This window comes from Protomyctophum bolini (assembly GCF_963924005.1).
Source record: "Protomyctophum bolini genome assembly, chromosome: 19".
NCBI classification, from domain to species: domain Eukaryota; kingdom Metazoa; phylum Chordata; class Actinopteri; order Myctophiformes; family Myctophidae; genus Protomyctophum; species Protomyctophum bolini.
In genome coordinates, this window is record NC_137880.1 from 35,606,043 (window position 1) to 35,627,172 (window position 21,130).

The following is a 21,130-nucleotide window of genomic DNA, read 5'->3' on the forward strand; positions in this document are numbered from 1 at the left end:
ACCGAATACAGTGGTTTGAGACACAAGTAGGCCATGGGCATTTTTCTGATTTTTACATATTATGAAACCACATAAAGCTTTCATAATTATGATGTATTGTTCATTGAAATTGAAAAAGAAAATGAAGATGATATGACCATCTGAAACTTGTTGAACCAGAAACCCCAAAGTAGAGAAATTCTCCTGCAAAGATTCCAAAGACTTTAGCAACTTTGAGCCCCAGGAATGGGCGTGACAATATATACTTGTCTCCACCCCTAACGGCTCCCCCACCCCTAACCACTCCCCCCTCTAGGTTAGCTGTCGACGGCACAGCTGAGTTGAGTGGACACTTATTCTCACAAGTATAGTGAGAAAAGTGTGGGAAAAGTATTTTTTTTTACCTAAAGTTAAAGTATCAATACTGCAATATAGAAATATAGGAATGAAAGTTGTTTATAGTGAAAGGAAAGGTACTATGTTTACCCTGCAGGGTAACTGGACTAAGCTCAAGAACTTGTTTACAGCCAGGCCCTAGTGCTCATAGAACATTTCATTGTAGGGGTTCAATGCCTTGTCCATAAAGGGCACTTCAGCGGTGGTCATTTTAACGTGCCGGTCCGGGGATACGAACTATAGCGACATTCCGATATCAAGACCGCTCGGCAAACCGTTCGGCCACCGCTGCCCCGATATGAGTGTTAATGTTTTGTAATAATAAAAGTCTACAAACTAACTAGTAACAACGTTTTCAAATAAACACACGTGGAGTAAAACTACTTGCAGCCAACACTGCAAGTAAGGCTATGATTTATTCCATGAAGTTACTGGTAGTTTTAGACTTTTAATTGCTAAATGTTGTGAGTTTGAGTTGGACGGTGGCGTGCCCCGGGATCTAACCCAAATGTACAAAGTATACCGACTAGTGGAGTCTTTTACGGCGTGGCGTTCTGTGGGTACCTGATATGGCGTATGTTTATGAGCAGCATGAGCAGGTGGGCGAGGCGGCTGGACTGCTGCCTGAAGGTGAGCCCGGTCTTGGCGATGGCCCAAACCAACGCGTCCGTCACGGAGTCCAGCAGGCGGAGCAGCTTGGTACGACTCTGGAGCTCATCACTCCCAGAGGACGAGCTGGTCAGGATGTCTGGAGCACGCACACACGCACACACGCACACACACACACACACACACACACACACACACACACACACACACACACACACACACACACACACACACACACACACACACACACACACACACACACACAGGCATCACCCATTTAGGCCTGACCTCAACATTTTTAAAAGATCTTCTAAAAAATCCTCCAGTTTTCTGAATATCTTCACGATTAAAAATAAATAAATAGCAGACCTATACAAGCTCGTGCTATGATGAGCTTGTAGATCTGCTATTTTTCAATAGCTAAATTATAACATAATAATGTTTAAAAACACAAAAAGGGGTTCCTGCCCAGAATGGGATAAATAAAGCTTACAATTCTGTTTGGCTTTTTAATAATTGTGATTATCTGCGTTTAGGTAATTGGACACACACACACACACACACACACACACACACACTTAGTGGTATCACTATGAATAAAGCTTACAATTCTGTTTGGCTGGCTTTTTAATAATTGTGATTATCTGCGTTTAAGTAATTAAGGACAGCCTGTAATTGTGCACACGATTCGTGGCATCACCACACACACACACACACACACACACACACACACACACACACAGGGCATGGTATTCTGCAGGTGGCCATTCGGTGAAAACAGGCTAACATTCTGTCAGAATAGAATATCTACAATATTGTGAGCTTGTAGACCGTATGTATTTCTGTTAACTGAAATACAGTGAAGTATAAAGTGTTTAAGTGCTTTATTATCGATTACAAAAGATTATCCTTTCTACGGTGAAAAGCTATATATTTTTTGGTGCATATAATTTTAATTTATTGTCTTGCAACTAAAGTGTACGCAATTTTTAATCTGCCATTTTCAGTGGTGTGGAGACCAACAAGAACGGACCAAGTACTGCTACTAGTGACGGAAGAATAATCTGAAAACACATTCTAGTTGTTTTTAGATTAATCGGCATTGGTTCGATTAATGAATCGGTCCGATTAATCGGTCCGTCTTTACAGATAAACAAGTACTGATCTACAAGCTCACAATATTAAATATAAAAGGTATTTAAATTAAATCTGACTTGCCTAAGCCATCCTGTTACGTTTTCAGAACGGACTAATTAATTAACTTTTCAATACAGAATGATCAATCATATCGGTAATATCGGCCATAACAGCAATTAATTATAATATCGGATATCGGCCAAAATGTCTCATCAGCACATCCCTAACTACTACAGCTTGTAGATCTGCTATTTATTTTTTTATCGTGAAAATGTGGTGTAAATCTTTGAATATATATTCTTTCAGAGCGAACGTTTTTAACTAATTTCTTTGCTTCTGGGGTGTCCCTGGAACAACATATTTTCAGATGGGGGGTCGGCGGCCAAATACAGATAATTTTTGGGGTTCTTGACATGAAATATTGAAAACCACTGATATAGAAACATTGGTATTTCAGAAAACTGTCATGATTTAGAGGACCTTTTTTTTAAATCTCGATGTCAGGCCTAAATGGGTTAAAGTTACTTTGCCATCGACTTTATGCATGCACATGCCCTCCATAGAGGATTGAAGTTGTTAAGGGGTAACTAATGCAAGCATGCCTAAAATGTCACTCTTCCTTTTCAACTGAAGCTGCAAGGGATTCAGATTTTAATTGAGCGGAAAAGGATGGTGGCTGGCTGGGTGTGTTACTAAGACTAGAAAGGATGGTGGCTGGGTGGGTGTGTTACTAGGACTAGAAAGGATGGTGGCTGGGTGGGTGTGTTACTAGGACTAGAAAGGATGGTGGTTGGGTGGGTGTGTTACTAGGACTAGAAATGATGGTGGTTGGGTGGGTGTGTTACTAGGACTAGAAAGTATGGTGGCTGGGTGGGTGTGTTACTAGGACTAGACGCAACACCTCACAATAGTGGAGGCGATCCAAGGGAGCGCTAAACAACAGGTACTGCCTGTTACCCGTGAGCGCTAAACAACAGGTACGGCCTGTTACTGGTGTGCGTTTAAACAACAGGTACTGCCTGTTACTGGTGTGCGTTTAAACAACAGGTACTGCCTGTTACCCGTGTGCGTTTAAACAACAGGTACTGCCTGTTACTGGTGTGCGTTTAAACAACAGGTACTGCCTGTTACCCGTGTGCGTTTAAACAACAGGTACTGCCTGTTACTGGTGTGCGTTTAAACAACAGGTACTGCCTGTTACCCGTGTGCGTTTAAACAACAGGTACTGCCTGTTACTGGTGTGCGTTTAAACAACAGGTACTGCCTGTTACTGGTGTGCGTTTAAACAACAGGTACTGCCTGTTACTGGTGTGCGTTTAAACAACAGGTACTGCCTGTTACTGGTGTGCGTTTAAACAACAGGTACTGCCTGTTACTGGTGTGCGTTTAAACAACAGGTACTGCCTGTTACCCGTGTGCGTTTAAACAACAGGTACTGCCTGTTACTGGTGTGCGTTTAAACAACAGGTACTGCCTGTTACCCGTGTGCGTTCAACAGTGGAGTGGACAGAGAGGCAGAGAGCCAAGCAATACGTCCTGTTCCCATTAGGGCTCTCTCTCTCACTGAGAGTTATCCCATTTTGGGCGGGAACCCCTTTTGGTGTTCGCATCATGTCATGCTTTAGCTATTGAAAAATAGCAGATCTACAAGCTCACAGCAGCTTGTAGGTCTGCTATTTTTGAAAGATCGAAAAAAAAACGACTGACATAGAAACATAGATTTTTCAGAAAACTGTCAGGATTCAGAAGACAATTTTTTAGAATCTGATCTCAGGTCAGAACGGGTTATTTAGCTTGGTCTCCTTGCCAACCCTCCCTAGTACCTACACTTAGAAAAAAAAAGAAGATAGGATTACACTCTGAAGCAACAATCGCTTGGCAACGCACATGCACGCACGCACGCACACACACACACACACACAGCAAAATAAAGTAATTAAGGGTAGTTACAAGTGCATGCGTTTGTACAGACACACACACACACACACACACACACACACACACATGCATGCATGCCAACACAAACTCACTGGCATTCAGGAGGATCATGGCCTTGAGGCAGACGTACTCCTCCCTCTGCAGCTTGAGTTCTCTGACCCTGGAGGTGGCGGCGAGCAGCATATCAAAGATCTCAGCGAAGCCCTGGACACAGCTCCCCTCCTCCCTACAACGTCACAATACAGAGAGCATCACATCAAAGATCTGCACACAGCTCCCCTCCTCTCTACAACGTCACAATACAGAGAGCATCACATCAAAGATCTGCACACAGCTCCCCTCCTCCCTACAACGTCACAATACAGAGAGCAGCACATCAAAGATCTGCACACAGCTCCCCTCCTCCCTACAACGTCACAATACAGAGAGCATCACATCAAAGATCTGCACACAGCTCCCCTCCTCCCTACAACGTCACAATACAGAGAGCATCACATCAAAGATCTGCACACAGCTCCCCTCCTCTCTACAACGTCACAATACAGAGAGCATCACATCAAAGATCTGCACACAGCTCCCCTCCTCCCTACAACGTCACAATACAGAGAGCATCACATCAAAGATCTGCACACAGCTCCCCTCCTCTCTACAACGTCACAATACAGAGAGCATCACATCAAAGATCTGCACACAGCTCCCCTCCTCTCTACAACGTCACAATACAGAGAGCATCACATCAAAGATCTGCACACAGCTCCCCTCCTCTCTACAACGTCACAATACAGAGAGCATCACATCAAAGATCTGCACACAGCTCCCCTCCTCTCTACAACGTCACAATACAGAGAGCATCATATCAAAGATCTGCACACAGCTCCCCTCCTCTCTACAACGTCACAATACAGAGAGCATCACATCAAAGATCTGCTCCCCTCCTCTCTACAACGTCACAATACAGAGAGCATCACATCAAAGATCAGCACACAGCTCCCCTCCTCTCTACAACGTCACAATACAGAGAGAATATCAAAGATCTGCACACAGCTCCCCTCCTCCCTACAACGTCACAATACAGAGAGAATATCAAAGATCTGCACACAGCTCCCCTCCTCTCTACAACGTCACAATACAGAGAGCATCACATCAAAGATCTGCACACAGCTCCCCTCCTCCCTACAACGTCACAATACAGAGAGAATATCAAAGATCTGCACACAGCTCCCCTCCTCTCTACAACGTCACAATACAGAGAGCATCACATCAAAGATCTGCACACAGCTCCCCTCCTCTCTACAACGTCACAATACAGAGAGCAGCACATCAAAGATCTGCACACAGCTCCCCTCCTCCCTACAACGTCACAATACAGAGAACATCACATCAAAGATCTGCACACGGCTCCCCTCCTCCCTACAACGTCACAATACAGAGAGCATCACATCAAAGATCTGCACACAGCTCCCCTCCTCCCTACAACGTCACAATACAGAGAGCATCACATCAAAGATCTGCACACAGCTCCCCTCCTCTCTACAACGTCACAATACAGAGAGCATCACATCAAAGATCTGCACACAGCTCCCCTCCTCTCTACAACGTCACAATACAGAGAGCATCACATCAAAGATCTGCACACAGCTCCCCTCCTCTCTACAACGTCACAATACAGAGAGAATATCAAAGATCTGCACACAGCTCCCCTCCTCCCTACAACGTCACAATACAGAGAGCATCACATCAAAGATCTGCACACAGCTCCCCTCCTCTCTACAACGTCACAATACAGAGAGAATATCAAAGATCTGCACACAGCTCCCCTCCTCTCTACAACGTCACAATACAGAGAGCATCACATCAAAGATCAGCACACAGCTCCCCTCCTCTCTACAACGTCACAATACAGAGAGCATCACATCAAAGATCTGCACACAGCTCCCCTCCTCTCTACAACGTCACAATACAGAGAGCATCACATCAAAGATCTGCACACAGCTCCCCTCCTCTCTACAACGTCACAATACAGAGAGAATATCAAAGCTCTGCACACAGCTCCCCTCCTCTCTACAACGTCACAATACAGAGAGCATCATATCAAAGATCTGCACACAGCTCCCCTCCTCCCTACAACGTCACAATACAGAGAGAATATCAAAGATCTGCACACAGCTCCCCTCCTCCCTACAACGTCACAATACAGAGAGCATCACATCAAAGATCTGCACACAGCTCCCCTCCTCTCTACAACGTCACAATACAGAGAGCATCACATCAAAGATCTGCACACAGCTCCCCTCCTCCCTACAACGTCACAATACAGAGAGAATATCAAAGATCTGCACACAGCTCCCCTCCTCTCTACAACGTCACAATACAGAGAGCATCACATCAAAGATCTGCTCCCCTCCTCTCTACAACGTCACAATACAGAGAGCATCACATCAAAGATCTGCACACAGCTCCCCTCCTCTCTACAACGTCACAATACAGAGAGCATCACATCAAAGATCTGCACACAGCTCCCCTCCTCTCTACAACGTCACAATACAGAGAGCATCACATCAAAGATCTGCACACAGCTCCCCTCCTCTCTACAACGTCACAATACAGAGAGCATCACATCAAAGATCTGCACACAGCTCCCCTCCTCTCTACAACGTCACAATACAGAGAGCATCACATCAAAGATCTGCACACAGCTCCCCTCCTCTCTACAACGTCACAATACAGAGAGCATCACATCAAAGATCTGCACACAGCTCCCCTCCTCTCTACAACGTCACAATACAGAGAGCAGCATATCAAAGATCTGCTCCCCTCCTCTCTATAACGTCACAATACACCAAAACCAACATATAATACACCACTGGTTATTATCTGTGGGGGAACCTAGCTACAACGCACATGGCGGCCTGGTGGGTGCTGGGCTAAAGTCGCTTCAATTAACGCCTTTTGGTGTTTTGTTTTTATTAAAAAGTTTTTTGTTTTTTTTTACACCAAATAATGAATAAATGAACACAAATCAAACATATGAATCCATGAAAACAAAAACAGAAGAAAGAAAGAACATAACAAAAACGCAAAACACAAAACACACAAGTAAAGAGAAAAACAGCTCGACATAACTACAGTACAATAGCACAGCATTTTTCAAGTTGAGTGTATAAGACTAGGCAGGAAAAGAGCAGGAGAACATGACTCACAATACACTTCAGACATATGAAAGCATCTTTACAGACCCAGCAACCTCTACACATACACCGGAACACCCACATACAATATCACAGACAGAGGTCCATCCAAGTATGAAACTTTCCATTTTTTATTGTAACCTTTGCAGTCATTTCTTCCATTATATAAACCTGCTCCTTTTGGTGTTTTAATCATTACACTTTAGCTATTGAAAAATAGCAGATCTACAAGCTCACAGCGTGGCACTAACCTGTACAGTAGGTCTGCCATTTTTTTTAAATCGTGAAAATGTGGCCCAAATCTTTGAATATGTATATTCTTTCAGAGCGAACGTTTTTTTTAACTCAAATCTTCGCGTCTGGAGGGTCCCTGGAACAACATATTTTCAGATGGGGTGTCGGCGGCCAAATTCAGATAATTCCTGGGGGTCTTTGACATGCAAAAAGGTTGAGAACCACTAACATAGAAACATGAGTTTTTGAAGAAAACTGTCATTGATTTAGAAGAGATTTGTAGAATCGTCCTCAGGTCAAAGTCCAATAGGCACGTTAGCAGCGAGGAGACAGCAGGGCAAGCTTGAGATGAATGTTAGATGACGGGATTTCTCCATAAAAATAATCGATCATTTCAGTAGCAAGAGCATCAAAATGTCTGCTAAATCTAGTCAACCAGGCCTGCAGTATAGGCTAAATGCACTGGACAAATTTGCATGACATTATTTAAATAAACTAGAAATACAAGGAAGTGAGGGAGAAATCAACTTTTAACAACCAACATCCGACAGGAGTTTTAAGACTACGGTCATTAGTATTATTGCCATCACCTGGGTGGGTCAGTCGTGTAATATATGTTCGACAACACAACCATGCAAAATAACATTGACAGCTACAGTATGAGAGGTGACGAAAGCTTGACCTGCATAGCAACAGTTGCTAAACTATTTGGATTGGACATTGGCATTTCTGAAGGGCTAATTGGAAAAGGGTAGAACACCAAAGTAGGCACTGAAACATCTTCGTTTAGCCGACAACATTTCAATCCTGTTGTGGATCTTCATAAGAACATGTGATAAAGCACACCAGTGATTATTATCTGTGCACACACCATACTGTGTGTGTGTGTGTGTGTGTGTGTGTGGTGTCCTTTCCAACTGTGATAAGTGGGAATAAGTTTAGGCTCAAATTCCAGAATTTCCAAAACATTTTATATGTTTTCTCAATTTGTTTACTTCAAATTACACAAATTGAAGACGTGTCCGTGCTACTAGTAAAGTAATACGTAGCCTAGGGAACCAACAGTTCCCGAGCCATGCAGGAGCCTGTCCCCTAATTACCTACAATACTGCTCGGAACACACCACTGCAGAGACAGTGGGGGAGGCATCTTCGTTGCACAGATTGTGCGATGTCGTCTGGCTAGACCAGGGGTGCCCAAAAGGTAGATCGCGATCTACCAGTAGATCACGTAACATGCCCCAAAAGAATATTTAATTTAAATATAAAAAATTTTTTTTGTTTTTATATAAACAAAGTTTGTTGACCTGTTTGATTAACGGACATAAAAAAGGTTCTGTCAGCTCAAACCCATATTGCAATACTTTGTTTTCAAGAGTGTTGCTGTGCACAAATGTCGGTAGATTACAAATGAAATACGAAAAAAATAAACCCTATTCCATTTCTCCCCTTTCCCATTCCAAGTGCATTTGTCTTAAATGTAATGCCAGCGCCAGCGCTATTCCAAAGCCATTTTCAGCAATAGTATTATAATGTTTTCGGTGGGTAGTTCTCAGGTCAAAAAAGTGTGGGCACCCCTGGAGCCTAGACCAAGTCAACCGCGGGTGCCTCCTTGCCTACGGCTTAATGCATTCAATAACAAGGGCCTGTCTGGCAGACAATTACCCATCTCGCTGCTTGTACCTGTATAACTAAGTGATGTGAACTCAGACTGAGGTCAGCAGAGAAGATGAGTTTCCCTGGGTGCTCCACAGACCTAACCTGACGCTGCCAGATCCAAAAAGCTTGCTACACAAATTTGTTTCACAGCTTATTTGGATCTGGGATCTCTGAGGGGGTTGAGCTAACACAGATCCGACCCGTACCGAACCAATCAGCGTGAGCTAAGGGCGGGATATGTGCGAAACCGGATGTGAAGCTATATAGACACGTCAATATGATTGGTTGTGTTTGCACGCCCACACGGTGATAGACAGACGCTCCCATCCAATCATCTACCATGTATCTTGAAAAAAAGGAACAGCCCCGTCATCGAATTTGCTTCCGCGATCCCAGATCCCAATAAGCTGTGAAACAAATTTGTGTAGCAAGCTTTTTGGATCTGGCAGCGTCAGGTTACCACAGACCTCCACATCAGGTTCTCACCTGTTCAGACTGAGGTCAGCAGAGAAGATGAGTTTCCCTGGGTGCTCCACAGACCTCCACATCAGGTTCTCACCTGTTCAGACTGAGGTCAGCAGAGAAGATGAGTTTCCCTGGGTGCTCCACAGACCTCCACATCAGGTTCTCACCTGTTCAGACTGAGGTCAGCAGAGAAGATGAGTTTCCCTGGGTGCTCCACAGACCTCCACATCAGGTTCTCACCTGTTCAGACTGAGGTCAGCAGAGGAGATGAGTTTCCCTGGGTGCTCCACAGACCTCCACATCAGGTTCTCACCTGTTCAGACTGAGGTCAGCAGAGAAGATGAGTTTCCCTGGGTGCTCCACAGACCTCCACATCAGGTTCTCACCTGTTCAGACTGAGGTCAGCAGAGAAGATGAGTTTCCCTGGGTGCTCCACAGACCTCCACATCAGGCCGATCATCAGCACCTCCAGCCAGCAGCACTCCAACAAATGCACCTGGTCCACCAGACTGAGCTCCACAAACCCTGGGGGGAAGGGGACAGAGGTCTTCATCACCTAAATATGTGGTTCCAATCCTGGTCTCTAAACTGCCTCCCCCTGGCCAGCCGGGGCGCCTGATGGAGGGGAAAGGAACTGGTTGGAATAACGTGTTCCTTCCACATGCTACGTCCAACCAGGGAAACTCCCCCCTGTCAGGTGTAAAGGAGCAACTTGGACACTCAGGCCTGAAGGAAGCATGAGTTCAAGTCCGTTGCTCTCCCCTTGTCCCCCATATATGGGGACTAGGTTGGTGGAGGGTGTGTAGAGCCCATGGTCACATTAGATGATTGACACAGGAGTGAAAAATGGGTTACAAAATCATGGGATAAAAATTAAGAAAAATATATAATCTGTGGTTCCCAACCTGTGTGTGTGTGGGGGTGGGGGGGGGGGGTCAGGTGGCGGCTGGGAGTCGCAGTCCCACAGGATATGGAACGTGACTTGAAACGCAAAATCAGATTCTGAACCGCTTCCTGTGTATTGGCTGCATCTCAAGGTTCAAGGTTATTTATTATTTGTCTCCCGAGGAAGACATTTGTCTTAGACAAAGACAAAGGGCCCGCCCGCGTGCAAGCCTAGCCCCTTATGTCCATGTCGCCGCAGCGCAGCGCCAAATACATCTTTCTTGCATCAAAGACGGGGACGGGGGTGCTTACATCACATTACATTACATTTGTCATTGGATCGTGCAGGCACAGACTGTACTTGCTGTTTTGATGATGATAACTCTAGAACACAAGCTCCAAATGGAATCATTTTTTGAAAATATGTTGTTCCAGCCAGGGACTGGTTAAATGAAATGACTAGTACACTTCATCTTGAGAGAATAAGGTATTTCCTGAGAAACAGGGAGAGACAGTTTGATAAGGTTTTGGCTGCCCCTTGTCCATTACCTGAGTAGAAATGATTAATAGACAGGATACCATTGATATGGTTGACTGTACGCCATTTTCTTTTCAGATGTTTTCCTTGAGCTTTCTATCATCTTATTATATAGTATGCAATGTCACTGAGCAGTATGGGTGGGAGGGTTAAGGGATTTCTTTATCTTTTTTGTCTTTATTTTTTCTTCATTTTGTTTCATAAAAAAAGTATTTCAAAAGTATGTTTGTAATAATTTATCTGTTCAATAAAAACATATTTGACAAAAAAAAAAACTTTCAGCGCCCCCTGCAGTCTGCACTGACCTGAACCGGCAAAGCATTACAAAGGGTTGTGCGGTCAGCCGAACGCATCAGCAGATGTGCTCTCCCCCCCCTTCATCCGAGCCCCGTACGATGAACGACGTGTCAGCGAAGCTCAAGGAATAGTGAAGGACCCAATCCATCCCAGCCGCAGTCTGTCTGAGATGCTATCGCATGGGAAGCGGTTTCACAGAGTCTCAAAGCCACTGGAAATAGTTAAAGCCACTGGAAATAGACTACTGCAAAAAAGCTACAAGTTTTACGAGCTGTAGCCGACATCTTCTTAGTGGTAAGTGGTAATATGGCTCCGGCGCGACACGATCAGAAATCACTATTTACATCTGAACGTCGGGCGGATTGGACTAAAAACAACAACTTTGGAGAATTTCTGGGAGAAAACAAGCAGCAAAGAAGCTACAATGAGTGTGGATCCTTAAGGGAGGGGCGCACATTGATCCTCATGATGGGAAGAACGTATAGGCGCTGTCCAGCAGCCTGGGGGCGCTGTCTAGCAGCCTGGGCAGCACTGATGTTATTTATATTATTAACTTCTTCCCTCCATTAACACAAGACACACAACGTAGTTGTGCTGCAGCGTACTGTAATGTGTACCTGGTATCTTCTTGGCCCAGCTGATCATGTGGACCAGCTCCTTATCGGCCAGGTTGGTGAGTGACATCATCACGTGGGCCTCCGTCAGCGGCCGTCTCATGTCCCTCATGAGGAGGATCTCGGGCGGCTCCGCCTCCATGATGCGTCCAATCAGCTGCTCCGACGTGAGCTGAGCGGGGGGGCGGGGTTCGTTCGGCTGCCCGGCGGCGTCCACCGCCCGCCGTCCAGTGGCGTCCATCACCGCCACGGCGGCGAGTACCTCCGTCTTTGGTCCGTTAGCTCCGCCCCCCTCCGATGAGTAACGCGTGACTCGCCTCATCTGGGTGTTCCTGCAGTTCCCCCGATCTCTACGCATCCCTGAACACACGGAGGACAACAGTTTAGGCTTCAGGGGAACAGAGGGCACATTATTAGAAACATTGTTTTTTTTTTATCTCAGTCCTTTGTAACATACGATACCCTCAAGGGGCCCTATTTTGCACGTCTTAACACAATTTGTGCCCAAGACGTCCTAGGAATTACCGCGTGTAGTGCTGTAAACCCTAAGGTATATACAGGGGGATTGTTCCTTTAACTGTGTTGGCGGGCTGAGGCTGGGACGAGGAGGAGTATTATGGGATATCTTGTGTGTACTTGGTGTTCTGGTGTGTGCAGGGAAGCGGTCGCATTATTAAGAGGAAGAGAGATATTACTTTGTTGTTCACTACGGAGGTTGGATATACAGAATAGAACCCTGGCTGAACACGTTTGTCCTTTTTGAATTATTATTTTGTTTATTAACCCATTCTGACCGGGCACCCATTTTGGTGTTGGCATCATGTTATGCTTTAGCTATTGAAAAATAGCAGATCTACAAGCTCATATCGCGCCACCGAGTGGCGCGATACGAGCTTGTAGGTCTGCTATTTTTGAAAAATTCGAAGAACGACTGACATTTTTAGAATCTGATCTCAGGTCAGAATGGGTTATAATCAGACCAGTGTGTGTCCAGTGGAAACCTCGTATGAATCTGATCTCAGGTCAGAATGGGTTAAATCACCAGTTCTGCAACACGGACTCCTTTTCCTTTGACAGCATAGCAAGAAAGCGTAAGGATTATTCCGGAGAGGAGAGACACGGTGGTTATAGTGCCTATAGGACGTCTGTGGACGTCTTGGCTTGGCCTTTTTTTTCTTTAACCCATTCTGACCTGAGATCAGATTCATACGAGGTTTCCACTGGTACACACACTGGTCTGATTAACCCATTCTGACCTGAGATCAGATTCTAAAAAGGTCAGTCGTTCTTCGATTCTTCAAAAATAGCAGACCTACAAGCTCGTAGCGCGCCACTCGGTGGCGCGCTATGAGCTTGTAGATCTGCTGTTTTTCAATAGCTAAAGCACAACATGATGCTAACACCAAAACGGGTTCCCGTTCAGAATGGGTTAAAATGTCAAAAAGTGCGTCTAAAAGTGGGCACCCCACGTCTGCATTTTGAAAGAATGAAAGGGCACATTTAAGACGGGGGGTTCTCAACGTTTTTGGCTGGGGACCCCCCGGGAATTCTTTGGCCATGAACGGAAGATTATTAGATTTTTGAGGGGCGCTAGCCTCTCCTATATACTACAGGTTTAATGTTTGTTTTTAGTTCAATGTTTGTTTTAAAAACGCCATTGACACTGAAGGGAAAATTGACGTCATATTGTCTCTTTATTGTCAATGGCATTTAATGTACATCACCATTACATCACCTAATCAACATTAGAGTTAGACTTATATTAACGCCCCCTGCACACAGGTGTGATTTTTCTGCTGTGCCTGGGTGGAACAGGAGAGGGCAGAACAACATATTATTCACACAGGGAGATACGAACCACACTTGGTCATGCCAGTTTCGTAACATTTGCGAAGGCGGCAGGCCTGGCAGCTCTTGCGTCGATTCTTGTCTATAGTGCACTGGTTTGTTGCTGGGCAGATGTACTCGTTGTGACCTTAAGAAAAAAGAGACAAGGAGAGGTGAGAGGAGGGAGAAAAGGAAGTAGGACGACGTTGGGCACAGAATTCAAGTCAAATGGTAAATGGTGCATTTATCCAAAGCGCTTTACATAAGATTGTGCACTACATTTATGCACATTCACCCATTCACACAACGATGGCAGAGGAAACCATGCAAGGAACCAACCTGCACATCGGGAGCAATTAGGGTTTCAGAGTCTTACTCAAGGACACTTCGACACCAACTCTGGTGGGGTTTGAACCGAGAACCTCACAGGTTTCCCATCCGGCCGTTCTATTGGCCACTCTAGCCGTGAGCCACTCCCGTCCAAGTCTAGTCAAATATATTTATAAGTGCGGTACAGACCAGGAAGCTAAAATAGCAAAATACAATAAGCATTAAGCACAGACATCTCTGTGCACGTCTGTACGTACATCTGTAAAATGCACAAAGAGGCGAGAACCGTTTGCCCCAACGACTTCAAATTCTACACACGCGTTCCACGCCCCCGCAGGGAGTGCAGTGCCCGGTGTCGGGTCGGTCGGACCCACGGTTGTCCAGAACCACCACAAAACGGCCTCTGCCCAGGCTCTGGACTGGGCCGGCCCCTGCCCAGGGTCCATATGTGGAGCTGGCCTGTTCCGACATACCGTAACAACACTCCATATTTGGGGCATGCCCTGACACAGAACTCCATATGAATAAAAGGGACAGAGAGACGGATACATAAATCTCCATATATGGGCATAAAAAGGGACACAGACAGATGGGTGGAACGGGTACCCTGCCACGGGTACAATGGGTATTGCATAGCCGGGGTGGGGCATACTGTAGATCTCCTACAACTTCCATCGTTAGCGACTCTGTTTTACTGTAGTACAGTAAACAACAGGACATACAGCTCAAAGTCAGACATAATCAGGACCTCCGACCTGCACAGGAGGCACAAGCCAAGAAGAAAAGCCACATCAGGACGATTCAAATACTGGCCTTGAGAAACTTTAAATGGAGAGGCAGATCTAACAGGGAGGGGGAATGAACATGCAGCCTGGAAGAGGAAATTAGATCAAGAGGGAGAGAGCTTTGAGGAGGAAGAGCAGAGACGTTTAGTCCATTTTAGACGGGAACCCCTTTTGGTGTTAGCATTATGCTATGCTTTAGCTATTGAAAAATAGCAGCTCTACAAGCTCATAGCGCGCCACTCGGTGGCGCGCTATGAGCTTGTAGAGCTGCTATTTTTTTGAAAAGAATCGAAGAACGACTGACATAGAAACATAGTTTTTTCAGAAAACTGTCAGGATGTGTAGAAGACATGTTCAGAATCTGATCTCAGGTCAGAACGGGTTAGGGGGTGTGGGGGAATCATGGGAAAGCCCATCATGGGCCCTCAGAGGCTCCGACTGAAGCATTTACGACCAGACCCAAAAGCATAAATTATTGATCAGGGAGTGAAAAAGCAGCGCACGGTTGAATTTGGGACAAATCATATAAACACTGGTGCAGATGGTGGAACGTTCCGGTCAATGATTAACCCATTCAGGCCTGACATCGAGAAAAATTAAGAAAAAAAAAGTCTACGGAAAGAATATATATATTCAAAGATTTGTGCCCGTATTTTCGCGATTTTTCAAAATAGAGCAGAGGTCTACAAGCTCGTAGCGTGCCACTCGGTGGCACGCTATGAGCTTGTAGATCTGATATTTTTCAATAATAGCTAAAGTATAACATAATGCTTAGTTTAAACACCAAAAGGGATTCCCGCCCAGAATGGGTTAAAAAAAAACCCTGTGGGAAGGCTGTATTCCTCAAACAGCAACTTTTCAAAGGAAAATTCCCGGTGTTAACTTTTTATATCCAATCTTCCAAATTTGTATTTTGTACAGCAGCTTCATTGCAAGACAGCTTTAAAGAGAACGTTCACACTGAGAACTACAACGATAACTATCTGCCAACTAAGGGCCGATTCATACTCCTATTTTAGAGCCGAATAAAAGTCGGTTCGGCTCTGTAGAGCCTACAATGTGACGTCATTTGAGGTTTGGGGGGGCGGGTATCGTCCTAAAGTCGGCTCTTCGGTGCTACTGAAATTTTCTGACGAACCGAAATCATTTCGGCACTACAGCGCCGAAACAGCAGTATGAATCGGCCCTAACTCTGCCATCCACGTGATTATTTTAAATATATTTTTATAGTTAGTTCTCAGTCTGAATGGCCCTTAAGGGGAGGGGGGGGATAACCATAATAAGATCAGTAAAACCCGGTGACTTAATAGTCATATTTCTGGTTTATCAATGATAGCATTGCATATTACCAGTAAGACGCGCAAACGCGGGAAGCGAACGCAGCTCGTACATATTTGGGTTTTTTTAAGATTTATTTTTAAGTTATTTTTTTTTCAAGTTAAGTTATTTTAAGTTAAGTTTTTAACTTAGCCATAACCATATAAGGAGTCCCCAAAGCAGCTATACGTCCAAATATGGAGTGTGTTGCATCAATCACAAACCAATCACTCAGCTCCATATATGGGCACAAAGGGGGGACACACGGACAGACACACACACACACACACACACACACACACACACACACACACAGACAGACAGACATGATCTGCTAGGTCTCATAGTAAGTGCTCACTGCGTTCGCAATTATATTCTAATATTATACCTTATAATATATATATTATATAGCAGGAGATGACTCTTGAATAGAGGTTATGCGTATGCATAAAGTGAGTGGCAAAGTGAGTTGTTAAACGTTGTTTAATGCAGTTAGATTTTAGGACTTTTCTGTCAAGGTCAGGAAGTATTTTTTTTTACACTCTTTCTCGCATAACTTCCGGGTATGATGGTGACGTCATGCGCATACACTCTATTTTTACCCAGATTCTGGGGTGCAGGTCTTTTTTTTCCGACAGCATATTGATCCGAAACCTCAATCCTAACCTAACCCTAACCGCAAGCACGGGAGCAGCGCATGTCGGACCATCGCTTTTTCGCATCGCAGCGAATGTCCCCCCGCTGCGGAGCGGACCGCTGCCCCGTCGGCTAGAATGCTGTCGGAAAAAAAGGCCGCCTCCCAGATTCTGTGCTTCTGAATTGTAATTTCTCCTGAAAATATCCTTAATTGTGGACAGTTCAACCCAGACTCTATGGTAAAAGTGAGCATGCTCATGGGTGTACTGTAGATACTATACATTTATATAAAATTAAATAAAACTATTTAAGGTCTTTCATATAGAAATATTAATGTAATACTTTTAAGGACCCACAGACACCCTGTAAAAAAAGGAGCACCAGCTATTATGTGGCGAGGACCGAATTAGGGTTAAATAGACCGATGTGTAATGCAGTGTGTTTTTGGGGCATTCACTTCTAGTCATTTTTACTAGTTGACTAGTTGCTTATTGCCCTAGTGTGTTTGTGTCGCTGATTCAAATCTTTTATTGGCTATTATATGGTTAAAGCTGATTCAAATATTTTATTGCATATTTTATGGTTAAAGCCCATACCATATGCATACATATAATGTACTTCACCAGCTATTACGAGTAAGACGCGCAAACGCGGGAAGCGAACGCAGCTCGTACATATTTGGGTTTTGGACGTATAGCTGCTTTGGGGACTCCTTATATGGTGCCCCCTTTGTGCCCATATATGGAGCTGAGTGGACCTGGCCCCTTTTGTGCCCATATATGGAGCTGAGTGATTGCTGATGCAACACACTCCATATTTGGATAGCGGGACAGACACACAGACATGATCTGCTAGGTCTCATAGTAAGTGCTCACCGCGTTCGCAACAAACACAGTTCAACCCAGCATATCGTTTTTGTTACCTGGCCCATCCCTGACAACAGCGGTTATCAACTCGCTAAATCAACCCGGGTTTTGCAGCATACCGACCGATCATAATAATGGACAATTATTCTAGCCGAGTGGCATGTTATAAATGGGGAACAAAAATGTTAAGAGAAATAATGAACAATTAAAACCAGAATACAGGCTAAAAGCAATACAGTTACAGCTGCCCAAATGCAGGAAGGAGAGCTGGCCAAATATAATCGCTATAACTGCATGAATTGAATGCAAGTTATAAGGCTTAAAAATAATATAATTTAAAAAAGAGATAGGCTCTACCAGGCCAAATAGTTACCGTATATAGAGGATCCTAATGGTATATAATGCACAATTGAGGGTCACTTGATTCCCAGATTAGATGAAAGCATAGCTTTCTGCATTTTCGTGTTGTCACTGCAAGTGTGCGCACGTGCGTGTGTGCGTGCGCACGCACGTGCGTGTGCGTGCCTGCCTGTGTGTGAGAGAGAAAGTCTCTGTGTGTCGGTCTCTGGCTCTCAGAAACGACCCTTTGGGCCGTTATTCATTCATTTATCTCTGCCCGAGCAAAGCACAATGAAATGGTTTTTTTTATTACTATTACAGCTGGATAAGCTTTCACTTAACCCATTCTGACCGGGCACCCATTTTGGTGTCAGCATCATGTTATGCTTTAGCTATTGAAAAATAGCAGATCTACAAGCTCATATCGCGCCACTGAGTGGCGCGCTACGAGCTTGTAGGTCTGCTATTTTTGAAAAATCGAAGAACGACTGACATTTTTAGAATCTGATCTCAGGTCAGAATGGGTTAATCAGAACCAGTGTGTGTTCAGTGGAAACCTCGTATGAATCTGATCTCAGGTCAGAATGGGTTAACTCCCTCCTTACCGAGCTTCAAGTTAATCCAAGAGTACCGCTTTTATAGTAGGAGATGCTTTTAGATGCGCCGCTTCGACCATAACATAACCAGTTAACCCATTCTGACCTGAGATCAGATTCATACGAGGTTTTCCACTGGACACACACTGGTCTGATGAACCCATTCGGACCCGAGATCAGATTCTAAAAATGTCAGTCGTTCTTCGATTTTTCAAAAATAGCAGACCTACAAGCTCGTAGCGCGCCACTCGGTGGCGCGCTACGAGCTTGTAGATCTGCTATTTTTAAATAGCTAAAGCATAACGTGATGCTAGCACCAAAATGGGTTCCCGTTCAGAATGGGTTAAAGATGCACCCCGGTAAGTAGAGAACATAACCATAAAAATGCACCATTAAACCCGAATTTAAACCACAAACCACATGTCCTGCTTCTTTGTAGGACTGGTCTGGCCTGTAACTGAATGTCTTTGTTGTTTTTAAAACCGTGCCCAGTCTCCCACACACGTCAGCAGTTGAGCTGTCACAATTGTGACATTTTAGTAAACAATCTATGAGCGGTAGTGGCCGATTGGGAACCGTAAGGTTTCCACTTTCCAGTTCGATCCTGGGCTCCCCCAGAGTTTCATTTATAAAGCCATTCTGGGTGATCTGCCGTCTTACATTTCCTTCAAAAATGGTGTCAACCTCAGGTCAAATGGCTTGGCTGCGGTGCGTAGTACCAGCATTCAAATCCGAGGGGGGTAAAAAAAATGTCTGGCCTTCTTCTTTGGCAGACCTACAGTCCAGACTAAAATTGGCTTTGAAAGTTCCCTTGAGAGTGAGACGTTTAAAAAAGGATCATCTGTACAGTCCAACACCTGCACTATATACTGTATGTGCTAGCCTATGTTCATGCCTATGTATTATTTCGGTTTATATTTTGTATATTGTGTATTTTGCCCTGCTACTAAAAGACTAGGACTGTGGTGATTTGTTGTATTTAGGTACTTTGATGTGTATTATGTATGTTTTATTTGCTGTTCCAAAATGTGCCATTACGATGTAGTATTGAAGTGTAATTTTATTTCTGCCTCTTGGCCAGTTCCCACTTGTAAAAGAGACGCAATCTTAATGTGTTTTAACTGGTTAAATAAAGGTTAAATGAATACAGTATGTGTCAAAGTGTCCTTTTTTTAAAATATATTTTTTATCCCACGATTTTGTAACCCATTTTTCACCCCTGTGTCAATCATCTATGATCCTGGGCTCTACACACCCTCCGCCAACCTGGGGAGTGCAACGGACTTAACTCATGCTTCCTTCATGCTTGAGTGTCCAAGTTGCTCCTTTACACCTGACAGGGGGGAGTTTCCCTGGTTGGACGTAGCGCGTGGAAGGAACACATTATTCCAACCAGTTCCTTGTCCCTCCATCAGGCGCCCTGGCTGGCCAGGGGGAGGCAGTTTAGAGACCAGGATTACTGCATGTTTTTGTGAGGGTACCTACCCTAGGGGACACGGGGAGAACATGCAAACGCCACACAGAGTCAAAAGTGTCCTTGAGCAAGACACTGAAGCCCTTAATGCTCCCGATGAGCAGGTGGGTGCCTTGCATGGTTTCCTCTGCCGTCAGTGTGTGAATGCGTGTGTGATAATGGGTAAATGTAATGCACAATCATTCTAAAGTGCCTTGGATAGAGCGTCGCAGTCCCGCCCCCTTTCATGACAACGAGAGACCCGGAAAATAATCCCCCGTTCATTTTCCTCATAAGACTTTTCAAAACATATTTATTTAAAGACGTTTACGCCGCGCGGACGAAGCCAACTGGAGTTGTGCCAAATCATGACAATAAACACAATGTTTTGGAGCCGATCAAATAATGAAAAAAATAAATAAGAAAAAGGCAGATTACAACACTTTTTGTTTTGTTTTTCTTCTTACAAAGTATTTGATCGGCCAAAAAACATTGTGTTTATCGTCATGATTTGTCTCGAGTAGACTTTGTCTTTAAATAAATACTTTTCGAAAAGTCCATGAGGAAAAATGAACGGGGGAATTATTCTCCGGGTCTCTAATCGTTATTTAAGGAGGCTATATAAATGCACCATTTACTTGTAGGATGGCTTTTTTTTTTTTTGCTATTTTTCAACAGATGAATTCTTAAATATGACTAGAAACTTCAACTAATATGATGAGTAATTGTGACAGTGACTACAGTACAAACACGGCTGTCTCACCTTGGATGCTTTGGTGTTAGCGTCATGTCATGCTTTAGCTATTGAAAAATAGCAGATCTACAAGCTCATAGCGCGCCACCGAGTGGCGCGCTACGAGCTTGTAGGTCTGCTATTTTTTGAAAAATCAAAGAACGACTGACATCTTTAGAATCTGATCTCAGGTCAGAATGGGTTAATCAGACCAGTGTATGTGTGTCCAGTGGAAACCTCGTATGAATCTGATCTCAGGTCAGAATGGGTTGAAGAAGGCCTTGCATCCCTCACAGAGGACCAGACAGAC

The 21,130-nt window shown here is 44.4% G+C and overlaps 1 protein-coding gene across 3 annotated transcripts in view; it reads right to left on the bottom strand.

Annotated features, from left to right (window-relative positions):
- LOC308334301 (estrogen receptor beta-like) overlaps nt 1–21,130 on the bottom strand; it is a 272,603-nt gene that overhangs the window by 221,662 nt on the left and 29,811 nt on the right. For all 3 annotated transcript variants that reach the window (XR_013965882.1, XM_080790980.1, XM_080790979.1), the window contains 5 exons: nt 13,797–13,913; nt 11,942–12,298; nt 9,991–10,129; nt 4,152–4,285; nt 940–1,123 (listed from right to left, as the gene is read on the bottom strand). Coding sequence is in view for 2 of the 3 variants with exons in the window: in XM_080790980.1 (XP_080647106.1) it covers nt 940–1,123; nt 4,152–4,285; nt 9,991–10,129; nt 11,942–12,298; nt 13,797–13,913 (931 nt within the window). In the remaining variant the exon portion in view is untranslated. The remainder of the gene's footprint in view (nt 1–939; nt 1,124–4,151; nt 4,286–9,990; nt 10,130–11,941; nt 12,299–13,796; nt 13,914–21,130) is intronic.